This window comes from Poromitra crassiceps (genome assembly GCF_964638095.1).
Source record: "Poromitra crassiceps genome assembly, chromosome: 4".
In the NCBI taxonomy this organism is placed as follows: domain Eukaryota; kingdom Metazoa; phylum Chordata; class Actinopteri; order Beryciformes; family Melamphaidae; genus Poromitra; species Poromitra crassiceps.
This window is the reverse complement of record NC_139626.1, coordinates 76093111-76115679: the sequence shown is the minus strand read 5'-3', so window position 1 is coordinate 76115679 and position 22569 is coordinate 76093111. Positions and strand designations below refer to the sequence as shown.

The window sequence follows — 22569 nt, the reverse complement described above, 5'->3', positions numbered from 1 at the left end:
CCCTGACTCTGGATCAACCAGATGGACTGCTCAGTTTTACTTTTCTAAACATTATAAAAGCCTGCAGCAGCACTCTACTCGGTGAAGTGATATTGCGGATGCAGAAGGCGGAGTGTAACGGATGCCTTAATAACCCCCCTTGTCGGTACCCGGCTAAGAATGACTATGTCTCCATCGAATTCAAAGAATTGTTGAAAGAATTGTGGAACGAACACTTTCTTCCAGGTGTCATACGTGTTTTGGAATCTCAAGGCATCGATGTTACCCCTTCAAGAGTGCTGGATGCCTCGGAAGCTTTTCTGCATTAACTGAGGGAAATATAAATACAAATTCAACATATGTAACTTGTATAATGTGCCAATAAAAATAAAATTGATTCTCATCATAATCAGTTTTTTTTCCATAATAATAATAATATTGTACAAATGTCTGTTGTAATGAAATAATGAATAACATTATCACATAATATAATCCTAATGTTAATTTAAAATTAAATATTCCTCTAAATATCTAGATATTGCTCCTCTAATATATAAGTTGCAGACTCTCATTGTTCACCATTGTACATACACAGCCTCCATTTACCCTTGGGAACTGGTCACTGGGTATGGTTAGGGTTTGAGTCAGGATCAGGGTCAGGGATTTCCAGAGGTTTGGGGTATCGACGGCAAAACAATGCAGAAAAGAGTTATTTCTTTTTATTATCTTTATTGTTTATTTGAACAGGGACAGTATACAATAAACATAGTGCATATAAAAATATTACCACCACAGGTGCAAACCTACGTCACCAAATACACCATGGGCATAATCGTACAGTTACGCTGAGCTTCTCCTCCTTGCTCATCGGTCGCCGTCGCCACAGAGCCTGCGAAACAATACGAAATGTATAAAAACTTTGTCTTTACATCACAAAATGTAGTAATTCCTGGGAATTAAAGCTTAGTTTGGCTCTCTCTCTCTCTCTGAGAGTGTCAAGTCAAAGGCTGTGAACGTGTCAAATTGTTTGTTAACTGGACAAAACACTTGAAGACTCCGACTCGGTGGACACCGATGAAATGTGCCCTCGCTTTTTGGTCATAAGAGTGGCATTTTTCTGGCTGGACCTGCTGCTGAGCATCAGCTTGGCTGACTTCTTAAACTTGACTCCCAGGAAGGCGTACAGGATGGGGTTGAGGCAGCAGTGGAAGTAGGCCAGCGCCTCCGTGATGGAGACCCACTTGTGCACGCCTTGCTCCAGCGCGCAGCTGTGCGGGATGATGTTGAGCTGGTTGAGCAGCGTGTCCATGAGGATGCCGATGCAGTACGGCAGCCAGCAGCCGAAGAAGCACAGGATGAGGATGATGGTGGTCTTCAGCGCCTTCCTCTTCACCGTCTGGCCCTTGGCGCCCTGCGACAGCTTGGCGATGATGATGCAGTAGCAGGTGAGGATGACCCGCCCGGGCAGCACGAAGCCCACCAGGATGTGCTGGAAGCGGAACGCCGCCATCCACACTTTGCTGGAGTCCTGCGGGATGGGAATCACAAGGATAGTCACGAGATGATACTATATAAATTATTTGGACGATGATACGATATTTGGTGATTTTACAAAGTGTCTTGACACGATACAATTTCAATTCAAATTATTCACATTAAACAAGATAAGTTGATCTGTGAGTGCTGTTTTTTTCCCCTTTGCTTTTTTTGTCCTTGACCTTTCACTTATGGTCATAAACCATGCACATCTATGCTTCATCGCCTTGGATTTACAACGCGTACCTTAAAGATGACGATATTAATATTTCCCCTTTGCAAATTGCAATGATACAATATTGATACAATACAATATCTATCGATATATCGCTCTAGAATATCGCCCCAACCCTACCTGTGGGTAGATGCGCTCGCAGATGACCGGGGGGCCCGACGTCTCCACGATGTCCGCGCCGAAGAGCTGGTCTGAGGGTGTCACCATGTCCTGTGCCTTGGCGAACACCAGGTCGGGCACAGTGAGCAGCGCAGCGGGCAGCCACACGCCCAGGTAGATCACCTTGTCTGCCAACAGCTTCCTGGTGGCCTGGCTGTTGGTGGCCCGCACCACCGCCAAGTATCTGTCCAGGCTGATGAAGGCCAAAATCAGGACGCTGCTGTAGAGGTTGACGGTGTAGATCATGTGCACGGCCACGCACATGAAGCTACCGAAGTACCAGCCGCTGGCCGCATCCACCGCCCAGAAGGGCAGCGAGAGCACGAACAGCAGGTCGGCCACTGACAGGTGCAGCCGGTATTTGTCTGTCATGGTTCTGACCTTCTTCTGGTAGCCCATGACACAGATGACTAATCCATTGCCCACAATCCCCAGAAGGAAGATTATTCCGTACACCATCGGTAAGAAGATCCGGTAGAATTCTTCGCTGAGCGCTCGGCCGCACGGCTCCTCGCCAAAGTCGATATTGTCATAGTCCTCCCCGGACCCATCCGAGTCGTTCTCGGAAATGTTGAAGACCTCGGAATAAGAAGGGGTGGAAAAGGTTAGGGTCAAAATGGAGATCTGTCTCACAGAACATAGGCCACGTGTGTCTGTTATGAGACTGTTACTGTTTGGCCTGGTCAGTCTGAGTTGTCTCTCAAAGTTTGAATGAAGGCTGAACCATAACTTTAATTAATAATTTAATTAATTTAATTAATTAATACAGATTTGATGAAAGGAACTACGAGCAAAGTAGGCCTACTACACAAGTAAATGGCTGACATGCAAATATGACAGGAAAACTATGCCCATCGGAAAGTTTGGAAAAGTACATTATGGGAGCATATATATCGCACGCACACACACGCACACAATCAAGCTGATAGGTTACTCACGATAGTAAACTCAATATTCAGTGGCAAGACAAACGTAAGGTTACATGATGTAACCATGGTTCTCTGAGTAGAGGGGTTTACCCTCCAATACAGAGATATGAATATATCTTGTATGGGAAGCTGATTACAAATGGAATCAGGTGACGTGAATAATTACTTTAAGACAATCCACCTGTAGACGTGGTTACACCCAAGCCTATAAAGCCCCTGTTAACCACGCCTACTTCGACTAAAGTTTCGATTGAACGAATCCCGAGCGGCCTCTGCTGGAGGGTAAACCCCTCTACTCAGAGAACCATGGTTACATCATGTAACCTTACGTTCTCTATCGTTATCGGGGTTTACCCTCCAATACAGAGATATGAATATATCTTGTATGGGAAGTGCTGTAAGACACACCGTGAGGGAATAGAGCAGCACCAGCTCCCCCAGGAGGCTGAATCGTGGGAGCTTCGAATGAGACGTCACCACCACCAAGAGTGCTCTACAAAATCCACAAGTGCATCAACAACTACAGTATAAACAACTGTACACTATTTACAAACCCCCCCCAAAGTCGGCCAGCTCCGCCAGACGCAGGATGCTGCCGGTTCGAGCCCTGGCGCCAGACGCTACCGAGGGCGAGTTGGCCCCGCAAGTCGCGAAGGCTCAACAAGAGGGGTCAAGAGGCCACTCAGACCAGCCCCCCCTGGGCTGACTGACAGGGAAACAAAACTACCGCCGGGCTCCGCCAAGCACTCGTTCACTGAACGACGTGCCTGCAGCCACATTGAATTGGTAGAATCGAGCAAATGTGGAAGGGGCCGACCAGGTGGCCGCCTCGCAGATCTCACTGAGAGACGCACCGCGCCACGCCGCCCAGGACGTAGCCATGCCCCGGGTCGAGTGTGCCCGCACCCCCGAAGGGAAGGGCATCCCAGCCACCACATATGCCTGCTGGATAGCTTCCACAATCCAGTGGGAAAGCCGGGCCTTAGACAGCGGCTGCCCCAGGCGGTCTGGCCTGAAACAGACAAACAACTGGTCAGTCTGCCTATGGCCCTGTGTCCGTTCCAGATACACTCTCAGTGTCCTGACCGGGCAAACCAGCGAGTGCCTGCGCTCCCCTTCCTCTGTCGGAGCAGAGTAGAGGGACCGGAGTTCTATGGCCTGGCTCGGCTGAGGGATGGACAAGACCTTAGGAAGGAATGCAGGGTTTGGTCGCAAGACTACCCCTGCCTCTTCAGGCAAAAATCTGCACAGGCCTTCATGCCCTGAGAGAGCATGGAGCTCCCCCACCCTCTTGGCCGTGGCCAGCGCCAACAGAAGGGCAGATTTGAAGGACAACCACTTTAGGTCCACTGACTCCAAGGGCTCAAATGGAGGTGCCTCCAGAGCCCCTAGAACCAGCTGCAAATCCCATGGTGGGAGAGACGGCCTACTGCGTAGGCCGACGCGTCTCCTAGCACCCTTGAGGAACTGGGATATCAGCTTGTCTACCTCCTCAGACAACCGATACTTCCCAACCCGAGCTGCCTTAATTGCCGCCACCATACCCCTGAGGGTGGACGGCGACTTCCCGGCATCCAAAAGCCCTTGTAGGAACTGCAGAACGGCTGGGGCAGAGGATGTAAGCGGGTCAATCTGGTGCACCCTGCACCAGGCCGCAAAGGCCCTCCATCTGAAAGCATAGAGTGCTCTCGTCGATGGTGCCCGAGCCTCTTGCAGTGTACTGACCACCGAAGGAGACAGCCCCATAGCTAATAGTTCGGTCCCCTCAGGGGCCACGCCCAGAGCTTGAGCCCCTGGGGAAAGGGATGAACCAGAGCACCTTGTGCCTGGGACAGCAAGTCCCGCCGCACTGGAAGCTCCCATGGGGTCCCGTCCAGCAGTGGCGGGATATCCGAGAACCAGGTCATGTGTGGCCAACACGGGGCCACCATGACCAGCCTCATCACCTCCAACCGTACCCTCTGTAGGAGGGCCGGGAGGAGAACAAATGGGGGGAAAGCGTACAGCAGGACGCGTGGCCAAGGGTGAGCCAAGGCATCCACTCCGAGGGGAGGATTGTCCTTCCCTAGCGAGAAGAACAGGGGACAGTGGGTGGATTCCTGTGATGCAAACAGGTCGACCTCTGCCCGTCCATAGCGGAGCCAAATCTCCGCGACCACCTGGGGGTGCAGCCGCCACCCCCCTGGGTCCGGACCCCCCCTGGACAGCTGATCTGCCGCCCAATTGTCCAGCCCTGGCACATGGACTGCCCTCAGGGAGAGAACCCTGGGGTATGCCCAAAGCCAAAGCCGACGTGCCAGCTCGCAAAGGCGAGGGGAAACCAACCCCCCTTGCCTGTTGATGTAAGCAGCCGCTGCCACACTGTCTGTCTTCACCAACTCGTGTTGGCCTTGCAGGAATGGCAAAAAATGCCGAAGGGCCAGATGGACCGCTGTCAGCTCTAGCATGTTGATGTGCTGGGTGGTGTGAGGCTTGCTCCAGCGACCGCTGGCACCGTTTCCTCTGAACACCGCACCCCAGCCCGTCAGTGAAGCATCTGTCAACACCAGTTGACGATGTGTCACTGGGCCGAGCACACTCCCGCTGCTGAGATTCCCGTCGTCCTCCCACCAATGGAGGGCCGCCCGCAACCGCCTGGTGACGAGCACAGTGGAACTTAGGTGACTCCTGGGGCTCAAGCCCAGACCCAGGAGGCACCTTTGTACCGGCCGCATGTGTAGGAGGGCCAACGGGACGGCTTGGACCGAAGACGCCATCAGGCCCAAGAGGCGGAGACACAGCCTCCATGTGACTCCGGCCCCCAGCCTGAATTGGGAGAGGCAAGCCCTGAGGGATAGCTGCCTCTCCTGCGTCAGTGACAACAGCGCAGCCTGGGAATCCACCACTAGGCCCAGGAACTGCGTCTTCTGTGAAGGCTCCAGCCTGCACTTCCCCGGATTGAGCCGCAGGCCAAGCTGCTGCACGTGCTCCAAGAGGATGGACAGATGAGCCCGACACTGAACTTCTGAGCGTACGCACAGGAGCCAGTCGTCTAGATAGTTCAGGATTCGTATCCCCTTCCGTCGCAGAGGCGACAAAACGGCGTCCATGCACCTGGTAAAGGTGCGGGGAGCCAAGGAGATTCCGAACGGCAGGACCCGAAACTCGTACTCCTTGCCGTCGAACGCGAACCTGAGGAACCGCCAATGCCCTTCCCAGATCGGAATCTGGAAGTAGGCATCTTTTAGGTCTATGGTGACAAACCAGTCCCCTCTGCAGATGGACTGTCGCACCCTCGGGATGGTCAGCATCTTGCAAGGCAGACGCCTGAGATGTCTGTTGAGACCCCTTAGATCTAAAATGGGGCGTAGTCTCCCATCCTTCTTGGGGATGAGGAAATACCGGGAGTAAAATCCAGCCTGTTTGTTGCCCTGAGGCACCTCCCTGATGGCTCCCTTCTCCAACAGGGTAGAAACCTCGGCCTGGAGCACTGCCTTGTGCTCCGCGCCCACCACCGTGACAACCGTTGGGGTCCTCGAGGTCGGAGGACGACGAGCAAACTGAATACGATACCCCTGGGTCATGGTCGAAACCACCCAGGGGCTCGCCTGCAGTGACCTCCAAGCCACAAGACCCACCCGGGCTTGCTGGAGGCAGGCTGGACGTAAACTGGCGTCAGGAAGAAGGCGGAGGCCTAGGCTTGCTGCCGCCTCTGCCTTGCTTGCCCCTGACCGGCCTCCTGACTGCGTTGCCGTGCCCACGGCGCGCATCCAGAGTGGCCCTCAGGTCATTTGGGCCCCAGCCCGACCTCTGTGTCTGTGCGGCGGCTTCCTTCCTCCTGCCCCCCGACTGTCTGGACCACCTGGGGGTCAGTGCATCGGAAACCTCCTTAGCACAACGACGGGCCTCCTGGCCCTGCTGCAACAAAGCAGTGGCACCAGGACCAAACATGGCTGATGGCGCAACCGGCAGCCGCAAGAGGGCTCTCTGGTCCTCTGATCGCAACTTGGACCGGGACAGCCACAGTTGGCGCCTTGCAACCCAGAGTGCCGACACACCCTTACCGGCAGTCGACACCTGCTCTTTCATCAGCTGTGACAAGACTGATGAAACCAGTTGTATCTCAGCAATGAGATGAGCATCGAACCCGGTGCTCAGCTCGTGGACCAGCTTCCTCTGATACAATGCTAGTATGGACCCAGTATTGGCCAACCGTGCCTGAACTGCTACCGGCCTATGCACCTTAGCCAGTGCGGCATCGAGCATCTTACAGTCCCCTGTTGGAGTAGCCGGCCCCAGCACTGGGCTGGCCGGGAACAAAAGAGATGATATGGCTTGGTCCAGCTGAGGCAATGGGCCACAGCCCACCTTACCCCTATCCTGCATGGCAGACAGCCGCCTGTTGGTAGAGGTAAAGGAGAGTGCAGCCATGGGTGTTGCAAACCCAGCCTGCATTAGGTTCTCCACTTCCGGGAGAAGAGGCACCTCAAATGGCACCTCCGGACCTGGCGCGTCCTCATCATCGAAGCGCGAGGGAGGAGGGGCTTGGCCCGCGGCGGACTCAAGTCCCAAAGCTTGGGAAGCCCTGACCATCAGACCCTGGAATCGCTTGCGTTCACTGGTCTGTTCGCCCTCTGCGACGGACCCCTCAATGAGGCCCCCCTCATCTGATAACCCCTCTATGTCGACATCCTCCTCGACATCCTCCTGATCACCAGCCTCAATCCTGATGCTGTCATCTGGTAAAAATGTCCTAAGTAAGGGAAAGGGGCGGGGATCCCCTGAGGAACCACCCCCACTCCCCACCGCTTTAAGGCGCTTAACCTGCTGGGGCGGAGCAGACTGTGCTACAGCATCCCGCCTGCGCTTACCCCCAAACACACAAAGCCGAGCCTCCAGGGATCGTGCTGGCAAAATGAAGCAATCCATACAGGAGGAGGGATTAGCAACCGCTTCAGAGGCATGTTCCTCTCCCAGACAACGCACACACACATCATGCCCATCTTCAGTGGGCAGCTGCACTCCACACACACCACACAGACATGGCTCATAGATGCCATAGCTTCCTTTCCTTTTAATGATTTTATTTTGAAGGAAGAGAGGAAGTGCTAAGCCAGTGTAACTGCGCTTGCTGCCAACTTGACACACATGCACAGTCCACCAAACCTCGCGATAGGCCCCGCCCTCGCGAGACTAACAACACGGAAGAGCTCTAAAACTTTTAGCTCCAGTCTGTGTGTTTTGGTGTTTTTTTTTGTTTTTTTTTGTACCGTTGTTAATGCCCGGGCTATTGTTCGCCAGACAGAAGCCGCGGCCAGAGAGAGAGAGAGAGATAGAGAGAGAACGCTGACAACGAACCCGCGGACCTGCTCTCGTTGTCCTGATTAGGGAGCCGAGAGAGGACCAAGTGCCGCAGGACACGGAAGCCTCCAGAAACCTGGAGACAATATGTCAGCGCCGAGGAAGTTGTGTTTAGCGTTATATGGGAGACGGACAACACACTCGCGGACCTGCTCTCACTGTCCAGTTACGGAGCCGAGAAACAAGACCTAGCGCCCCAAGACATGGAAGCCTCCAGAGACCTGGAGACAATATGTCAGCGCTGAGAAGTTTGTGCTCACCCCGACAACAGCCGCCACGAGAGGCAATCGTCCTCTCTCCCACCACCGAAGGTAAGAGGCAAGGCTGTTTACGAGAGAGTCAGAATAGAAGTTAGATTTTTGATTGTCTCAGACAGAGCGACCACACGTCACACTGCTCCAGTGAAATCGAAAAAGTCGAAGTAGGCATGGTTAACAGGGGCTTTATAGGCTTGGGTGTAACCACGTCCACAGGTGGATTGTCTTAAAGTAATTATTCACGTCACCTGATTCCATTTGTAATCAGCTTCCCATACAAGATATATTCATATCTCTGTATTGGAGGGTAAACCCCGATAACGATAGAGAACCCATATATTACCGGAGACTTAAAACATATATAGCCGAGGCAGGCAGGCCCTAGGCGTAGGCTACTACACACCACAGCCTATATCCCTCCTTATTGCTTGCCGGATAATTCATGCTTTTTTAAAGTAGGCTAGCTAAATTGGACCCTTGCGCGTATTTCTTTGCAAGAACGTAGTTGGATAGACTTTCTGCATGCCTAAATACAGCCTACATAAAACAAGAAAGTAGGATAGGCAAACTAACGTAGACGGCCGATTCTGAGGAGAGAGATTTTTAAAAAAGGGAGCAAAAAACTAATAATAAAAGAAACCAAACAGAAAGAGCACTCACCTCATAGAATGATGTCATGTTAACCCTGCGTTGATAACATTCTTTTTAGACAGGCTCCTATGTGTGTGTGTGAGAGAGAGATGTGTCTTTAGAGCAGTGATCTAACTATGGTGTTCCGGGGCGATGCTTCTTCAAACAAAAAGCAACCATGCATTGACTTTTTTTTTTATTCCAGTTGAAGATTTCACAATCTCAACCACTCTCAATCTTGTTACACCCCAGAGTTACGGGGTCCCGTCCCTAGGGGCTGGGCTTCCGGTAGAAAGGGGCGCAGCTTTCTTTTTTCTTTCTCAAAAATCTCACTTGAGATTTTATATGTGGGTGTGTGTTTCAAAACACATTAAATTAACACACAGTACAAGTTCCAAGTTTTAGTTTTAGTTTAGTTTATTTACAGTATTTACAGTATTTTCAGGTTTTGAATAATAATTAACAATTAACAATACTTTGAATATATTATACAATTATATTTACTATATATATATATATATATATATAGTCTGTAATATTTTTGATCAAGTCATTACAAGGACTGACCTGAGGCACCCCAAATGTGCCAAGTCTGGCTATACGCCAGTGATAACAAGGTCCTCATTACAATGTCTGATCTTGGGCACATCCAATGTGCCAAGTCTGGGTATACGCCAGTGATAACAAGGTCCTCATTACAAGGACTGACCTAAGACACCCCAGATGTGCCAAGTCTGGGTATACGCCAGTGATAACAAGGTCCTCGTTACAAGGACTGATCTGGATCACACCAAATGGTTTGACCAAAATTATTGAGAAAATGGCATTACATGTTGAATTTGTGGTAATTTGGTCATTTGTATCAGTAAAACATACATTTGTTTGATACATCTGTGAATCATTGAGTCCAATGTAGTATGTACCTTGTACAGGATGTACCTTGTACAAGATGTACACATACAAGGAAACTGGATCCGGTTTGCTTAAAAACCGGGATCACATAAAACAAACAAGAATCACTATGAATCACAATATGAAAGAGTGTCTATTTTGAAAAGTGTGTGTGAAAGGAATATATGTACAGTTATAGACAGTTACGTATATATGAGAGGGGTCAATGTGTGGGTGTGTGTGTGTGTTTCAAAAAACACATTAAAGCTAAATTAATTGACGTTAAGACCTGTTGGATTTGACTTGACTTGACTTTATTTAAAACTTTAACATGCTGTACATTTGTTTTGATAAGCTGGGCAAAACAATCATCTATACTTTAACATGCTGTACATTTGTTTTGATAAGGTGGGCAAAACAATCATCTATACTTTAATATGTATAGTTAATAGCTAATATATAGCTAAAACTACATTGCAAAAGCATTACTTGCTTTGCGTAACCAATTTACCAATTTCATTTACCACAATATTTATGACAATGCTTGTGATCACCACACCTTGCCTCAGGCCTGTTGACAGAAGAGCCCCTCTGAGGTCAGGGGCAGGTAGAGTGTGTTGAGTTAAATACAGACTGTATAGTGTGAGGGGCAGAATGATAAACAAAGTTGTATCATACACACAATGGACAATAATCATATAATTTCCCCCGGTCATTACCGACCTGACTGATAATAGTTTGGCCTAACTGATTCAGTATATCCAGTTTTTTTATTCCGGTTGAAGATTTCACAAACTCAATCTTGTTACTTTTGTACATCAGTACAGAGTACTGACTAACAGTTCATCATAGTTCTCAAAGTCAAATGTAAAAATAATGCTACACGCTACATATTATTTATGTACCATAACACGTCTTGTGTAGTAGCATAGCATGCTGCCACCACTTGTCATAAACTGTTTACTGTTTAGACATTGCTTCTAAGCCTGACAAAGACAATGATGACGCACCAAGAGGTACAGAAAATCATTGACACAGCCAACTGATATGAAGGCTTGTAGGTATGTATGACACACTTACAATCACCTGAAATTACACATTGGGTAATTAGAACCGCAAATCACATGCCATTAAAAACAACCCACTTGTAAGTATGCAAGTATGAAAGATTGCAACTATGCGATAACTTACAATAACCTGAAATTACACATTGTGTAGGCTAATTAACTGTTTTAAAAACTGTTTTACGTGACGTGTAAAACATTTCAGCACATCAGAACATGAAAACCCCTGTTTGACTATTATGTGTAACTAACATGTATATATGCAGCACACATTTCAGCAAGTCAGAACATGAAAAACCATGTTTGACTATTATGACTAACCCATACGGTAGAGGCATATATGGATATATGCAGCATACGTGATGCATGTACTTTTGGGCCAGGTCTATGAAACCAGCCCAATATTGTAACACATAGTGGCTGACATTAGTGGTACAGACGACCCTTGCAGGCACCAGGATAAGGGTTTGGTATACAAATCTGACAATCTGCGTTCATTCAATCACAGCTCATGCATGTTCACATTGAATTCACATGAATTTCACTCAAGTGCTTGTGTAAATTCACTGTCTAGAAATTGTTAGAAATGGTCAAAGTTACAACTGATCCAAATTATGTTTGAAGCAAATAGCAAATGGTGGAACTAAAGTTACTTCTGTGTAGTAATCACTACTTCTGGATATTGGATGTTGGATATTTTGCATGAGAGAACGCCAAATTAGTGAATCAAATCAATCTAGATTCTAGATTGATATTGACCCCACATCTTAGAAACGCCCAATGTTTGGAAAGTGTAGTGGGAAAGAGTTGTTGTGTTTGATGTGTGTTAATGTTTGGAAAGTGTAGTGGGAAAGAGTTGTTGTGTTTGATGTGTGTTAATGTTTGGAAAGTGTAGTGGGAAAGAGTTGTTGTGTTTGACGTGTGTTAATGTTTGGAAAGTGTAGTGAGAAAGAGTTGTTGTGTTTGATGTGTGTTAACGTTTGGAAAGTGTAGTGAGAAAGAGTTGTTGTGTTTGATGTGTGTTAATGTTTGGAAAGTGTAGTAAGAAAGAGTTGTTGTGTTTGATGTGTGTTTACATTTGGAAAGTGTAGTGAGAAAGAGTTGTTGTGTTTGATGTGTGTTAATGTTTGGAAAGTGTAGTAAGAAAGAGTTGTTGTGTTTGATGTGTGTTAATGTTTGGAAAGTGTAGTGGGAAAGAGTTGTTGTGTTTGATGTGTGTTAATGTTTGGAAAGTGTAGTGGGAAAGAGTTGTTGTGTTTGATGTGTGTTAATGTTTGGAAAGTGTAGTGGGAAAGAGTTGCTGTGTTTGATGTGTGTTAATGTTTGGAAAGTGTAGTGAGAAAGAGTTGTTGTGTTTGATGTGTGTTAACGTTTGGAAAGTGTAGTGAGAAAGAGTTGTTGTGTTTGACGTGTGTTAATGTTTGAAAGTGTAGTGAGAAAGAGTTGCTGTGTTTGATGTGTGTTAATGTTTGAAAGAGTTGTTGTGTTTGACGCGTGTTAACGTTTGGAAAGTGTAGTGAGAAAGAGTTGTTGTGTTTGACGCGTGTTAACGTTTGGAAAGTGTAGTGAGAAAGAGTTGTTGTGTTTGATGTGTGTTAACGTTTGGAAAGTGTAGTGAGAAAGAGTTGTTGTGTTTGACATGTGTTAATGTTTGGAAAGTGTAAAAAGAGTTGTTGTGTTTGACATGTGTTAATGTTTGGAAAGTGTAGTGAGAAAGAGTTGTGTTTGACGTGTGTTAACATTTGGAAAGTGTAGTGGGAAAGAGTTGTTGTGTTTGATGTGTGTTAACGTTTGGAAAGTGTAGTGAGAAAGAGTTGTTGTGTTTGACATGTGTTAATGTTTGGAAAGTGTAGTGAGAAAGAGTTGTTGTGTTTGATGTGTGTTAACATTTGGAAAGTGTAGTGGGAAAGAGTTGTTGTGTTTGATGTGTGTTAACATTTGGAAAGTGTAGTGGGAAAGAGTTGTTGTGTTTGATGTGTGTTAACGTTTGGAAAGTGTAGTGAGAAAGAGTTGTGTTTGACGTGTGTTAATGTTTGGAAAGTGTAGTGGGAAAGAGTTGTTGTGTTTGACGTGTGTTAATGTTTGGAAAGTGTAGTGAGAAAGAGTTGTTGTGTTTGACATCTGTTAATGTTTGGAAAGTGTAGTGAGAAAGAGTTGTGTTTGACGTGTGTTAATGTTTGGAAAGTGTAGTGAGAAAGAGTTGTTGTGTTTGACGTGTGTTAATGTTTGAAAGAGTTGTTGTGTTTGACGCGTGTTAACGTTTGGAAAGTGTAGTGAGAAAGAGTTGTTGTGTTTGACGCGTGTTAACATTTGGAAAGTGTAGTGAGAAAAGTTGTTGTGTTTGATGTGTGTTAACGTTTGTGGCTGTGTTTGGGGGCTGGCTGTGTGTGTGTGTGTGTGTGTGTGTGTGTGTGTGTGTGTGTGTGTGTGTGTGTATGTGTGTGTGTGTGTGTGTGTTGCGCGTAGGGAATCTACAGAATAGCCTGGGAATACATTAGTAGGCTATACATTAGTAGGCTATACTAGCTAAGATAGCCTGCACAACATGCAATTATGGAATATTTGAATGCTGGACAATTAGGACAAAATATTAGGCCTGTGGCGTTGACAGGCACGCAAAGGATATAAGGGGGCATGGGAGGAAAAAACTGTGCGCTCACTCTTCGTTCTTACATCGTTTTCAGCAGTAGCTAATCATAGCTTTCAAGGGGCGTTACGTGCTGCCGGGAACGCCCACCTGATCTTGCCGCTATTCGTAGCTTTCAAGGGGCGTTACGTGCTGCCGGGAACGCCCCCTGATCTCGCCGCTATTCGTAGCTTTCAAGGGGCGTTACGTGCTGTCGGGAACGCCCCACCTGACGGTCAAAAAACAAACAAGTTTATTTAAAACGGAAGTGATAAAACGTGGGGGATGGGGTGGGATGGGCTGGCAGGGGAAGCCTGGGTCTCTATGGGTGAGTCAGAGAAATACATGAGCAAGCAGAGGAATCTGTAGACAGTGAAAATGGTCGCCGCTGTTAACAAATATTAGTTTAGTAGTTCCTCAAATGGGCCAAATGTATTTGGCCGAGATAAAAAATGCTCTCCGCTGGCTGTTGACGCGTTGGTCGCAAAAACTGACAGCGAGGCGGTGTGATTGTTGTCAGCTGACTAGCCTACTGGTTTATAAAGGCGAGGGGCTTCCTGTCGTTGCATCATTGATGAATGTGGGGGTCCCCAGTCGTGACACAGACGCGTGATGCTGTATACCGTGATGCAGTATTTGATCCGTTTAACAACTATTTGCTAAATGGGCCTAATTACATTTGTCTGTGGTCAAAACTTTGCCCGTGGTTAAAAACATCATAGATGTTGCAACGCTCTGCTGATAGGGGGCTGATAATTAAATCGCGAAAAAAAACAAAAAAACAAGACTGGTTAAAGTGATATGGAGGAAATGCATATAGTGTACTTTGAGGAACTACTGAAATAAACACTTTCCACAAGAAAGTGATTTACACAGGGCGAAATGCAGAAGTGCCCTTTGGAGAACAAGTGAAATAAAGCATTTTTCACAGGATGGTTTAAACACAGGTTAAAATACAGAAGTACCCTTTGAGGAACTACTGAAAAAATGACTTTTACCCAAAAAGAAGCCACGCCCCTTTTGATGACGTAAGGTGCCCTAAACACGCCCACCTAGAAAAATCCTCTTTTTTTGTTTTTTTAATAGCCCCTACCCTACACAACTACTCATAATATAGGTGCAGCCTACTAAAAACAGCCTAAAAAGTTAGTTAAATTGTGACGTTTTGCCTTAATTAATTAATATTAATGGCACCAAATAATACATTCATCAGGTTGGGAACTAATAGGTATATTTCTCCTTGATGTATAAAAAAAAAGAAAAGTTAAAAGTTCCCGGGATTCCCGGGAAAGAGGTCTTAATTTCCCGTTTCCCGGTATGGCTCATTTTCGGGAAAAATATTAAACCCTAACACACACACACATAGACACACACACACACACACACACACACACACACATACACACACATAGACTAGGGTTGGCACGATGGACGATGGCATCGACCATCGTGATTGGCCGACCCCCCATCGACCTCTGAGCCTTCTACATTGGATCATCGTGATTAATTATCTGTTCGAAATAAATTTGTGGCGTTTTAATAATAAAAAATACCAAGTACACTTACCGTGACGCGTGGGGGACGCGCCGGCGGCATTAAACGAGCGTGCCCAGTTCAGACTCAGAGAAGCCTCCCCTCCCCCTCCTCCGCTCTAGTGCTTCTTTGCACTGGCAGCGCTTGTTTAATGTGGCCGGGGCGTCCCCCGCGCATGAGAAGTCAGTTCTTTTGTTGCGAACACTTTTTTAAGACAAAGAAGAAACTTCACGTTCTTTCCTGTTTTCAACCCAAAGTGAGTACAAATCTTCAACTGTGAATTTAACTCGCCTGTTTCCAAAGTGAAAGTTGAAGTCGCTCACAGCAGCAGCCTCAATGCTAGACTCATCAGTCTGACTGATCAGTCTCGCGTTGAGGCTACAGCAGCAGCTGTGTTTCTCTCTCAACTCTCCTCTCGTCAAATCGCTCTCATTAGGTTCAAAAGCCCACGCGAATCTAACGTTATATCAACCAGTAATTCAGTCAGTTTACTGCCAGCTAGTTAAATTCAACACACACACGTTGGTGAGGACCTGTAACGTTAACGTTTTGTTATTTGCGCCGTTCAAATTGCTGGTAGTGAGAGCCACTGCTTCATTCAGTCGCCTGGCTCTGTGCTGTTAGCACAGAGGCTAATAGTAGCCTATCGAAGCCCGCTGGTCTCCGTGAAGAGCACAGCTGTCCAGTTGTTAATGAACGCATTGCAATGAATGGCATTACCGCACCGCAGCGACTTAATAAATTATTAATTATTCCCCCCACCCACATAATCACGATGGATAATTTACTGACATCGCACAAACCTAACATAGACAGTGCTTCACACAAGACATTATTCAAACCATAAGAAATAAGATCATAGAAAAGACAAACCATCTCACTCTGCCCATTGATTGACACAATTATGCATGAGGAGATTCTGTTCCAACACACACACACATGCACGCACACACACACACACACACACACACACACGTGCCCGCGCGCGTACACACACACACTATGGGGTCCTATCGACGTCACTATTCACTGACACATGCGCAGCAATGTGTGTGTGCCTGCGTGACTTAACATAGTCAATCTTGTCACGCGTGCACACGTACGCGCACTATGATGTGCGCAAACTACATCACGCGTAACGACAAGCTGCGTAGCACAGCTACTTACAGCGTGTACACGTGTGACCAGTGTTGGAGAAATTTCGTTACGCGTTCACACACTCACGCGTTCGCAGTTTTGAGTGTTACGCAACCGGAAGTGTATCTGCATCGCGCACAACACTGCGCGTACATGAACGCGTCGCGTAGTTCTCTTCTGTTTTATTCTATCTCTTTCTATGTTACATTTTCATCCAGTAGATGGTGCCAGTGACCAAACCAACCAGTTGATCAAGCATGTCGCTTAGAGGAGCTGTCCTGCTTCTGAAAGTGAGCAGCGTCACAATCACATAGCCTGCTATAATGTTTATTAATGTTCCAGATGTATTTTATTTTATTGACAGTATTTCATTGTTAATATGACCTGCTGCACATGTGAAGTTGTTATTTTTTATTTTGTAGCCTATTATAAAAGCCTGCTGCTCTCTGTTTTTGTTAACTTTATTCCTCATTCATAGGCTATATTTTTATTTTATTTATTTATTTATTTGTTTTATTGCCTAAACATTTCAGAGGCCATTTAAAAAACGTTATGCTACATGCTGAAAGATCGCCTGTTTATTTTGTGTTTTGTAGCTATAGCCTATTATATGGTAACACTTTACAATAACGTACACAAATACTATAGTAGTTACTAGTAAACTAACCATTAACTAATAGCCAGTTAATTAGTAGCTAATGCAAAGATTTGGCATTAGTCAATCACTAGTTAATCATAGTTAATGAGTAGGTAGTCATTAGTTAATGATTAGTATCTATTTTCCTGAAGTATTATTGCCTGAACATTTCTGAGCCATGATTAAAATTATCTGTTTATGAATTGCGTGGTTTTGTGTGCAGTGTGATCAAAGAATAGACCTAGAATGAGTGTGTTTACTGTCATGCACACAATAAACTGATAATGAGAATTACTGAACTGAGAATAATCAGTTTATGAACGAAAAAAGGGTTTTTTAAATGGCCTCTGAAATGTTTAGGCAATAAAACAAATAAATAAATAAATAAAATAAAAATATAGTCTATGAATGAGGAATAAAGTTAACAAAAACAGAGAGCAGCAGGCTTTTATAATAGGCTACAAAATAAAAAATAACAACTTCACATGTTGCTGTTAAGGAACAGCAGAGCATTAACACTTGCAGCAGCTCATATTAACAATGAAATACTGTCAATAAAATAAAATACATCAGCAGTTAATGATGTTAATGATCTACAATTACCGGGAACATACATGGTAATACCAGGGAAACAAACCACGCTTCCTTTTACAGTACAGTTCCACCTTACTTAGCGGGTAACTCGTGAGCTTTTACTTGATAACGTTTTGGAAATGTATGTGGTACAAGTTTCTAATTACTGGGTAAATACCAGGTAAATACCTGGTAGTTGTCAAGAAAATATCTAGTCATTACCGGGTATTTACCTGGTAATTACCAGGTTATTACCCAGGAGATACTTCTAATTACAGGTAAATACCTGGTAGTTACTGGGTAAATACCTGTCCATTGTCAAGTATATACCTGGTAATTACCTTGTAAATATCTGAGTTATTGTCACACTAACACGGTCACATTTAGACAAATTGATGGGTGATAGTGGAGATTTACAATCTGTAATCTATAATTACTGGGTAAATACCAGGTAATTACCAAGTAAATACCTGGTAGTTTTCAGAACAATATCTAGTAATTACCAGGTATTTACCCGATAACTACCAGGTAATTACCAGGTAATTATTACCCAGTAAATACTTCTAATTACCAGGTAATTACCTGGTAGTTACCGGGTAAATACCTTGTAATTACCGGACTGTAAAAGGAAGGGTTACCCTGCGTTGTCCATACTGTTAGGCTTGGTGTGGGAAATGTGGATCTAGTCGCGGATAGTTGATGGCCAAGACACACTTGGTAACTGAAGTCTCGATAATTAGGGACGCTGGAGCACTTGATAGCTGAGTCTGCAAGGTTCGAAAGATGGGAACTGTTGCAGAAGGTTGCCGTGATATTAGTCTATGGACAACTGCAGAGGACCTGCAGAACCGAACCTTTATAGATCCCGAATACCTTGTGTTATGACATCACCAGCGAGACCATCCGAAAGGCATGATTCAGACACTTATGAATCATGACATCATCACCGTCTGCGACATCATCAGTGATCCATGACATCATAGTAGGAATGATGACATCATCTAACAAGCAGAGCGTCCAGAGCCTAATGATGATTCATTTGAAATGGATTAATTGGGGTTGGTCAACTTTAGGCTAAGAGGCACAATGATGGCAGTAACAAATAGCAGACACTGTGATATTTAGAAGTGAATCGTGGACATGCAGAGCTGCTGTTTGGGCTGTCTTGGGCTACATACTGGGGGCAGCAGCTCAGCTTGAGGGAGGCTTTGGAGGGAATTGTAGCCTCCATGAAACATGAAAGCTGGAACATCCCCACCCCCCACTAACTACTTAAGACAATTTCAAAATATATTGTGAATATATGCCATTGTTCTCTTGTTTTAATAATAACAAAAAAAAACTCTTAATGTGTAATTTTTCCTCCGTGGTATCGAAAATGGTATGAGTGAGTGAGTGAACTCTGAGTGAGTTCATGTCAATTCTGCTAATAAATACATAATAGCTGCTTCTTGCCTTTTAGGGGTATTTTTTTCTCTTCAGTTACACAGATATCGTGATGTATCGTAGGTTAAATTTGTACCCTGAATATATTGATTATCGTAGAATCGCTGTATCGTGATAATATCGTTATCGAGGGCCAAGTATCGTGACCGTATCGTATCATGAGTTACTCCGTGATTCCCACCCCTAGCACACACACACATGCACGCGCATGCGCACATACACACACACACACATACATGCGCGCGCATGCGCACATACACACACAGACATGCACACACGCGCACACATACAGAGCAGACACACACACAGACACACACACGCACACGCACACATACACACATGCACGCGCATGCGCACATACACACACACAGACATGCACACACGCGCACACATACAGAGCAGACACACACACAGACACACACACGCACACTCGCACACACACACACACACATGCACGCGCACATACACACACACAGACATGCACACACGCGCACACATACAGAGCAGACACACACACAGACAGACACACTCACACTCACGTGTGCACACACACACACACACACACACACACACATTCACAGCTCCTCTTCTGTCTCTCCCTCAATGAAAAAAGAATAGATACAAAACTGCCCTTAATCTTAATCCCCACCCGCAGACACGGCCAAATGTGCCTGTAAAGTTACACGGGGGCTCGAACCTGCAACCCCCATGTTGGTAGGCAGGGATTCTACCACTGCACCACTACGTGGATGCCAACGCATTTACTACCTTTTTGAGGTTGGTTTCCCTTTTATTTGGATTTAAATCAATAAATGAATATAAAATAAAATGAGCCACAAAAATGAAACTGTTGAATCATAAAGAGTGAAGTTATTAATAGAATAAAAATCAACACAACAGGTGTGTTAGATGAGAAGCTGCTATTGTATTGAGTCTTGTTCTCTCATCAGATGCCTGTGAACTCACACTGGACCCAAACACAGCACACAGATGCCTCCTCCTGTCTGAAGACAACAGAAAGGTGACGTGTGTGTGGGGAGAGGAGCAGCCATATCCTGATGACCCAGAGAGATTTCACTACTGGAAACAGCTGCTGTGTAGAGATGGTCTGACTGGTCGCTGTTACTGGGAGGTGGAGAGGGAAGGAGGGGTTCATATAGGAGTGACTTACAGAGGAATCAGCAGGATAGGACAGGGTGTTGACTGTAGGCTTGGATGTAATAAAAAGTCCTGGAGTCTGATGTGCTATGATAACAGGTACACTGCCTCGCACAATGACAGAGACACAGACATACGTCTCCCCTCCTCTGTCTCTAACAGAGTCGCAGTGTATCTTGACTGGCCTGCTGGCTCTCTGTCCTTCTACAACGTTTCCTCTGACAAACCCATTCATCTCCACACGTTCAACTGCACCTTCACTAAACCTCTGTACCCTGGGTTTAGTTTCTGGTCTGATGGTGCCTCAGTGTCTCTGTGTCAGATAGAGGAGGAGTGAGAGAGAAACACACTGTGACCAAACACAGCTGCTGACATGATGCTTCACTCTGTACAGGTTCAAATATCTTTCTTTTGATATGATGCTCTGATGAAGGCACATGCCGAAACGCGTTAGCCCTCAATAAAAAAAGAAAATGGAAATCTGAAGTCTTGCATCTTAATTTTTGGAGTGCTGCTACCTTCACTCTTGTAGTGATTTTTTTTTATATCTTTCTTTTGATCTTTGTTATATTTGGTATTTGATTCATCTCATCGTTCCAAGCTGAACATTTTGATGTTTTCTAGAACCGTTTCCCAGAGTTACATGTTAAATAAACACGGTTTTATCTGTTTACAAACCTGTTTTGTAATAAATGTGTTGACATTGTTCACTCTCTGTGTGTGTGTGTGTGTGTGTGTGTGTGTTTGTGTCCAATAGTGGTATTAGTAAACAAAACGAATAGCCTACTATCCACCCTAACACTCACTGTGTGTGCATGTGTGTGCGTGCGCACGTGTGTGTGTGTGTGTGTGTGTGTGTGTGTGTCCGCGCGCGCGTGCACACATGTGTGTGTGTGTGTGTGTGTGTGTGTGTGTGTGCGCGCACAATAGAGCACACACACACACACACTGAGGACAGACATGACTTTTAAAATGGGAAGAGAAGGTGAGTAGATTTTGCTTGGGGAAGAGGGAGAGAGAGGAGAGAGGAGAGGGAGAGAGAGAAAATGGAGAGTGAGAAGAGGTAGAGAGAAGAGGGGAGGAGAGAGAAGAGGGAGCGAGAGGGGAGAGAGGGAGAGGAGGAGAGGGAGAGAGAAGAGGGAGAGAGAGGGGAGGGGGGGAGAGGAGAGAGAAGAGGGAGAGAGAGGAGAGGGAGAGAGAGAAGAGGGAGCGAGAGGGGAGAGGAGGAGAGAGAGGGATGAGAGAGAGAGAAAAGGGAAAGAGAGAGAAAAGAAAGAGAGAGAAGAGAGTGAGAGAGAAGAGGGAGAGAGGTTGACAACATGAAGAGCATTTCAAACACCATCATTTACTATCAAAGGCAGCGTCCAGATTCCACACTCACCCCGTCGGGCGACGAGTGGAAAAAACAAGGGAGAGAGAGGAGAGGGAGAGAGAGGAGAGGGAGGAGAGAGAGAAGAGGGAGAGAGAGAAGAGGGAGAGAGAGGAGAGGAGGAGAGAGAGAAGAGGGAGAGAGAGGAGAGGGAAGAGGGAGAGAGAGGAGAGAAGAGGGAGAGAGAGGAGAGGGAAGAGGGAGAGGAGGAGAGGGAGAGAGAGAAGAGAGAAGAGGGAGAGAGAGGAGAGGGAAGAGGGAGAGAGAGGAGAGGGAGAGAGAGGAGAGAAGAGGGAGAGAGAGGAGAGGGAAGAGGGAGAGAGAGGAGAGGGAAGAGGGAGAGCAGGAGAGGGAGAGAGAGGAGAGGGAGAGGGAGAGAGAGGAGAGGGAAGAGGGAAGAGGGAGAGAGAGGAGAGGGAAGAGAAAGAGAGAGGAGAGGGAAGAGGGAGAGAGAGGAGAGGGAGAGAGAGGAGAGAGAAGAGGGAGAGAGGAGAGGGAAGAGCGAGAGAGAGGAGAGGGAAGAGGGAGAGGAGGAGAGGGAGAGAGAGAAGAGGGAGAGAGAGGAGAGGGAAGAGGGAGAGGGAAGAGGGAGAGAGAGGAGAGGGAGAGAGAGGAGAGGGAAGAGGGAGAGAGAGGAGGGAGAGAGAGAAGAGGGAGAGAAAAAATGGGAGGGGGGAGAGGAGAGAGAGGAGGAGAGGGAGGGAGAGGAGAGGGAGAGAGAGGAGAGAGAAGAGGGAGAGAGAAGAGGGAGAGAGAGGGGAGGGGGGAGAGGAGAGAGAGGAGAGGAGGAGAGGGAGAGAGAGAAGAGGGAGAGAAGAGGGAGAGAGAGAAATGGAGAGTGAGAAGAGGTAGAGAGAAGAGGGGAGGAGAGAGAAGAGGGAGCGAGATGGGAGAGAGAGAGAGAGAGAGAGATGATAGAGAGAGAAAAGGGAAAGAGAGAGAAGAGGGAGAGAGAGAAGAGGGAAAGAGGTTGACAACATGAAGAGCATTTCAAACAGCATCATTTACTATCAAAGGCAGCGTCCAGATTCCACACTCACCCCGTCGGGCGACGAGTGGAAAAAACGAGG

At 46.4% G+C, this 22569-nt stretch overlaps 2 protein-coding genes across 2 annotated transcripts in view; one reads left to right on the top strand and one right to left on the bottom strand.

Moving 5' to 3' along the window:
- Positions 1 to 20467, top strand: part of LOC310775943 (protein NLRC3-like) — a gene marked incomplete at both ends in the record, with an annotated part of 62621 nt that extends 42154 nt beyond the window's left edge. Inside the window, one exon of the mRNA XM_083636066.1 lies at positions 19923 to 20467. Within this exon, the coding sequence (XP_083492192.1) occupies positions 19923 to 20467 (545 nt within the window). The remainder of the gene's footprint in view (positions 1 to 19922) is intronic.
- Positions 1010 to 4584, bottom strand: LOC310774951 (uncharacterized protein; the record flags this gene model as incomplete). The annotated part of the gene is made up of 3 exons (XM_083635041.1): positions 1010 to 1507; positions 1871 to 2488; positions 3586 to 4584. The coding sequence occupies 3 exons, from the start codon at positions 4582 to 4584 to the stop codon at positions 1010 to 1012; spliced, it is 2115 nt and encodes a 704-aa protein (XP_083491167.1).
- Positions 20468 to 22569: the final 2102 nt, after the last annotated feature.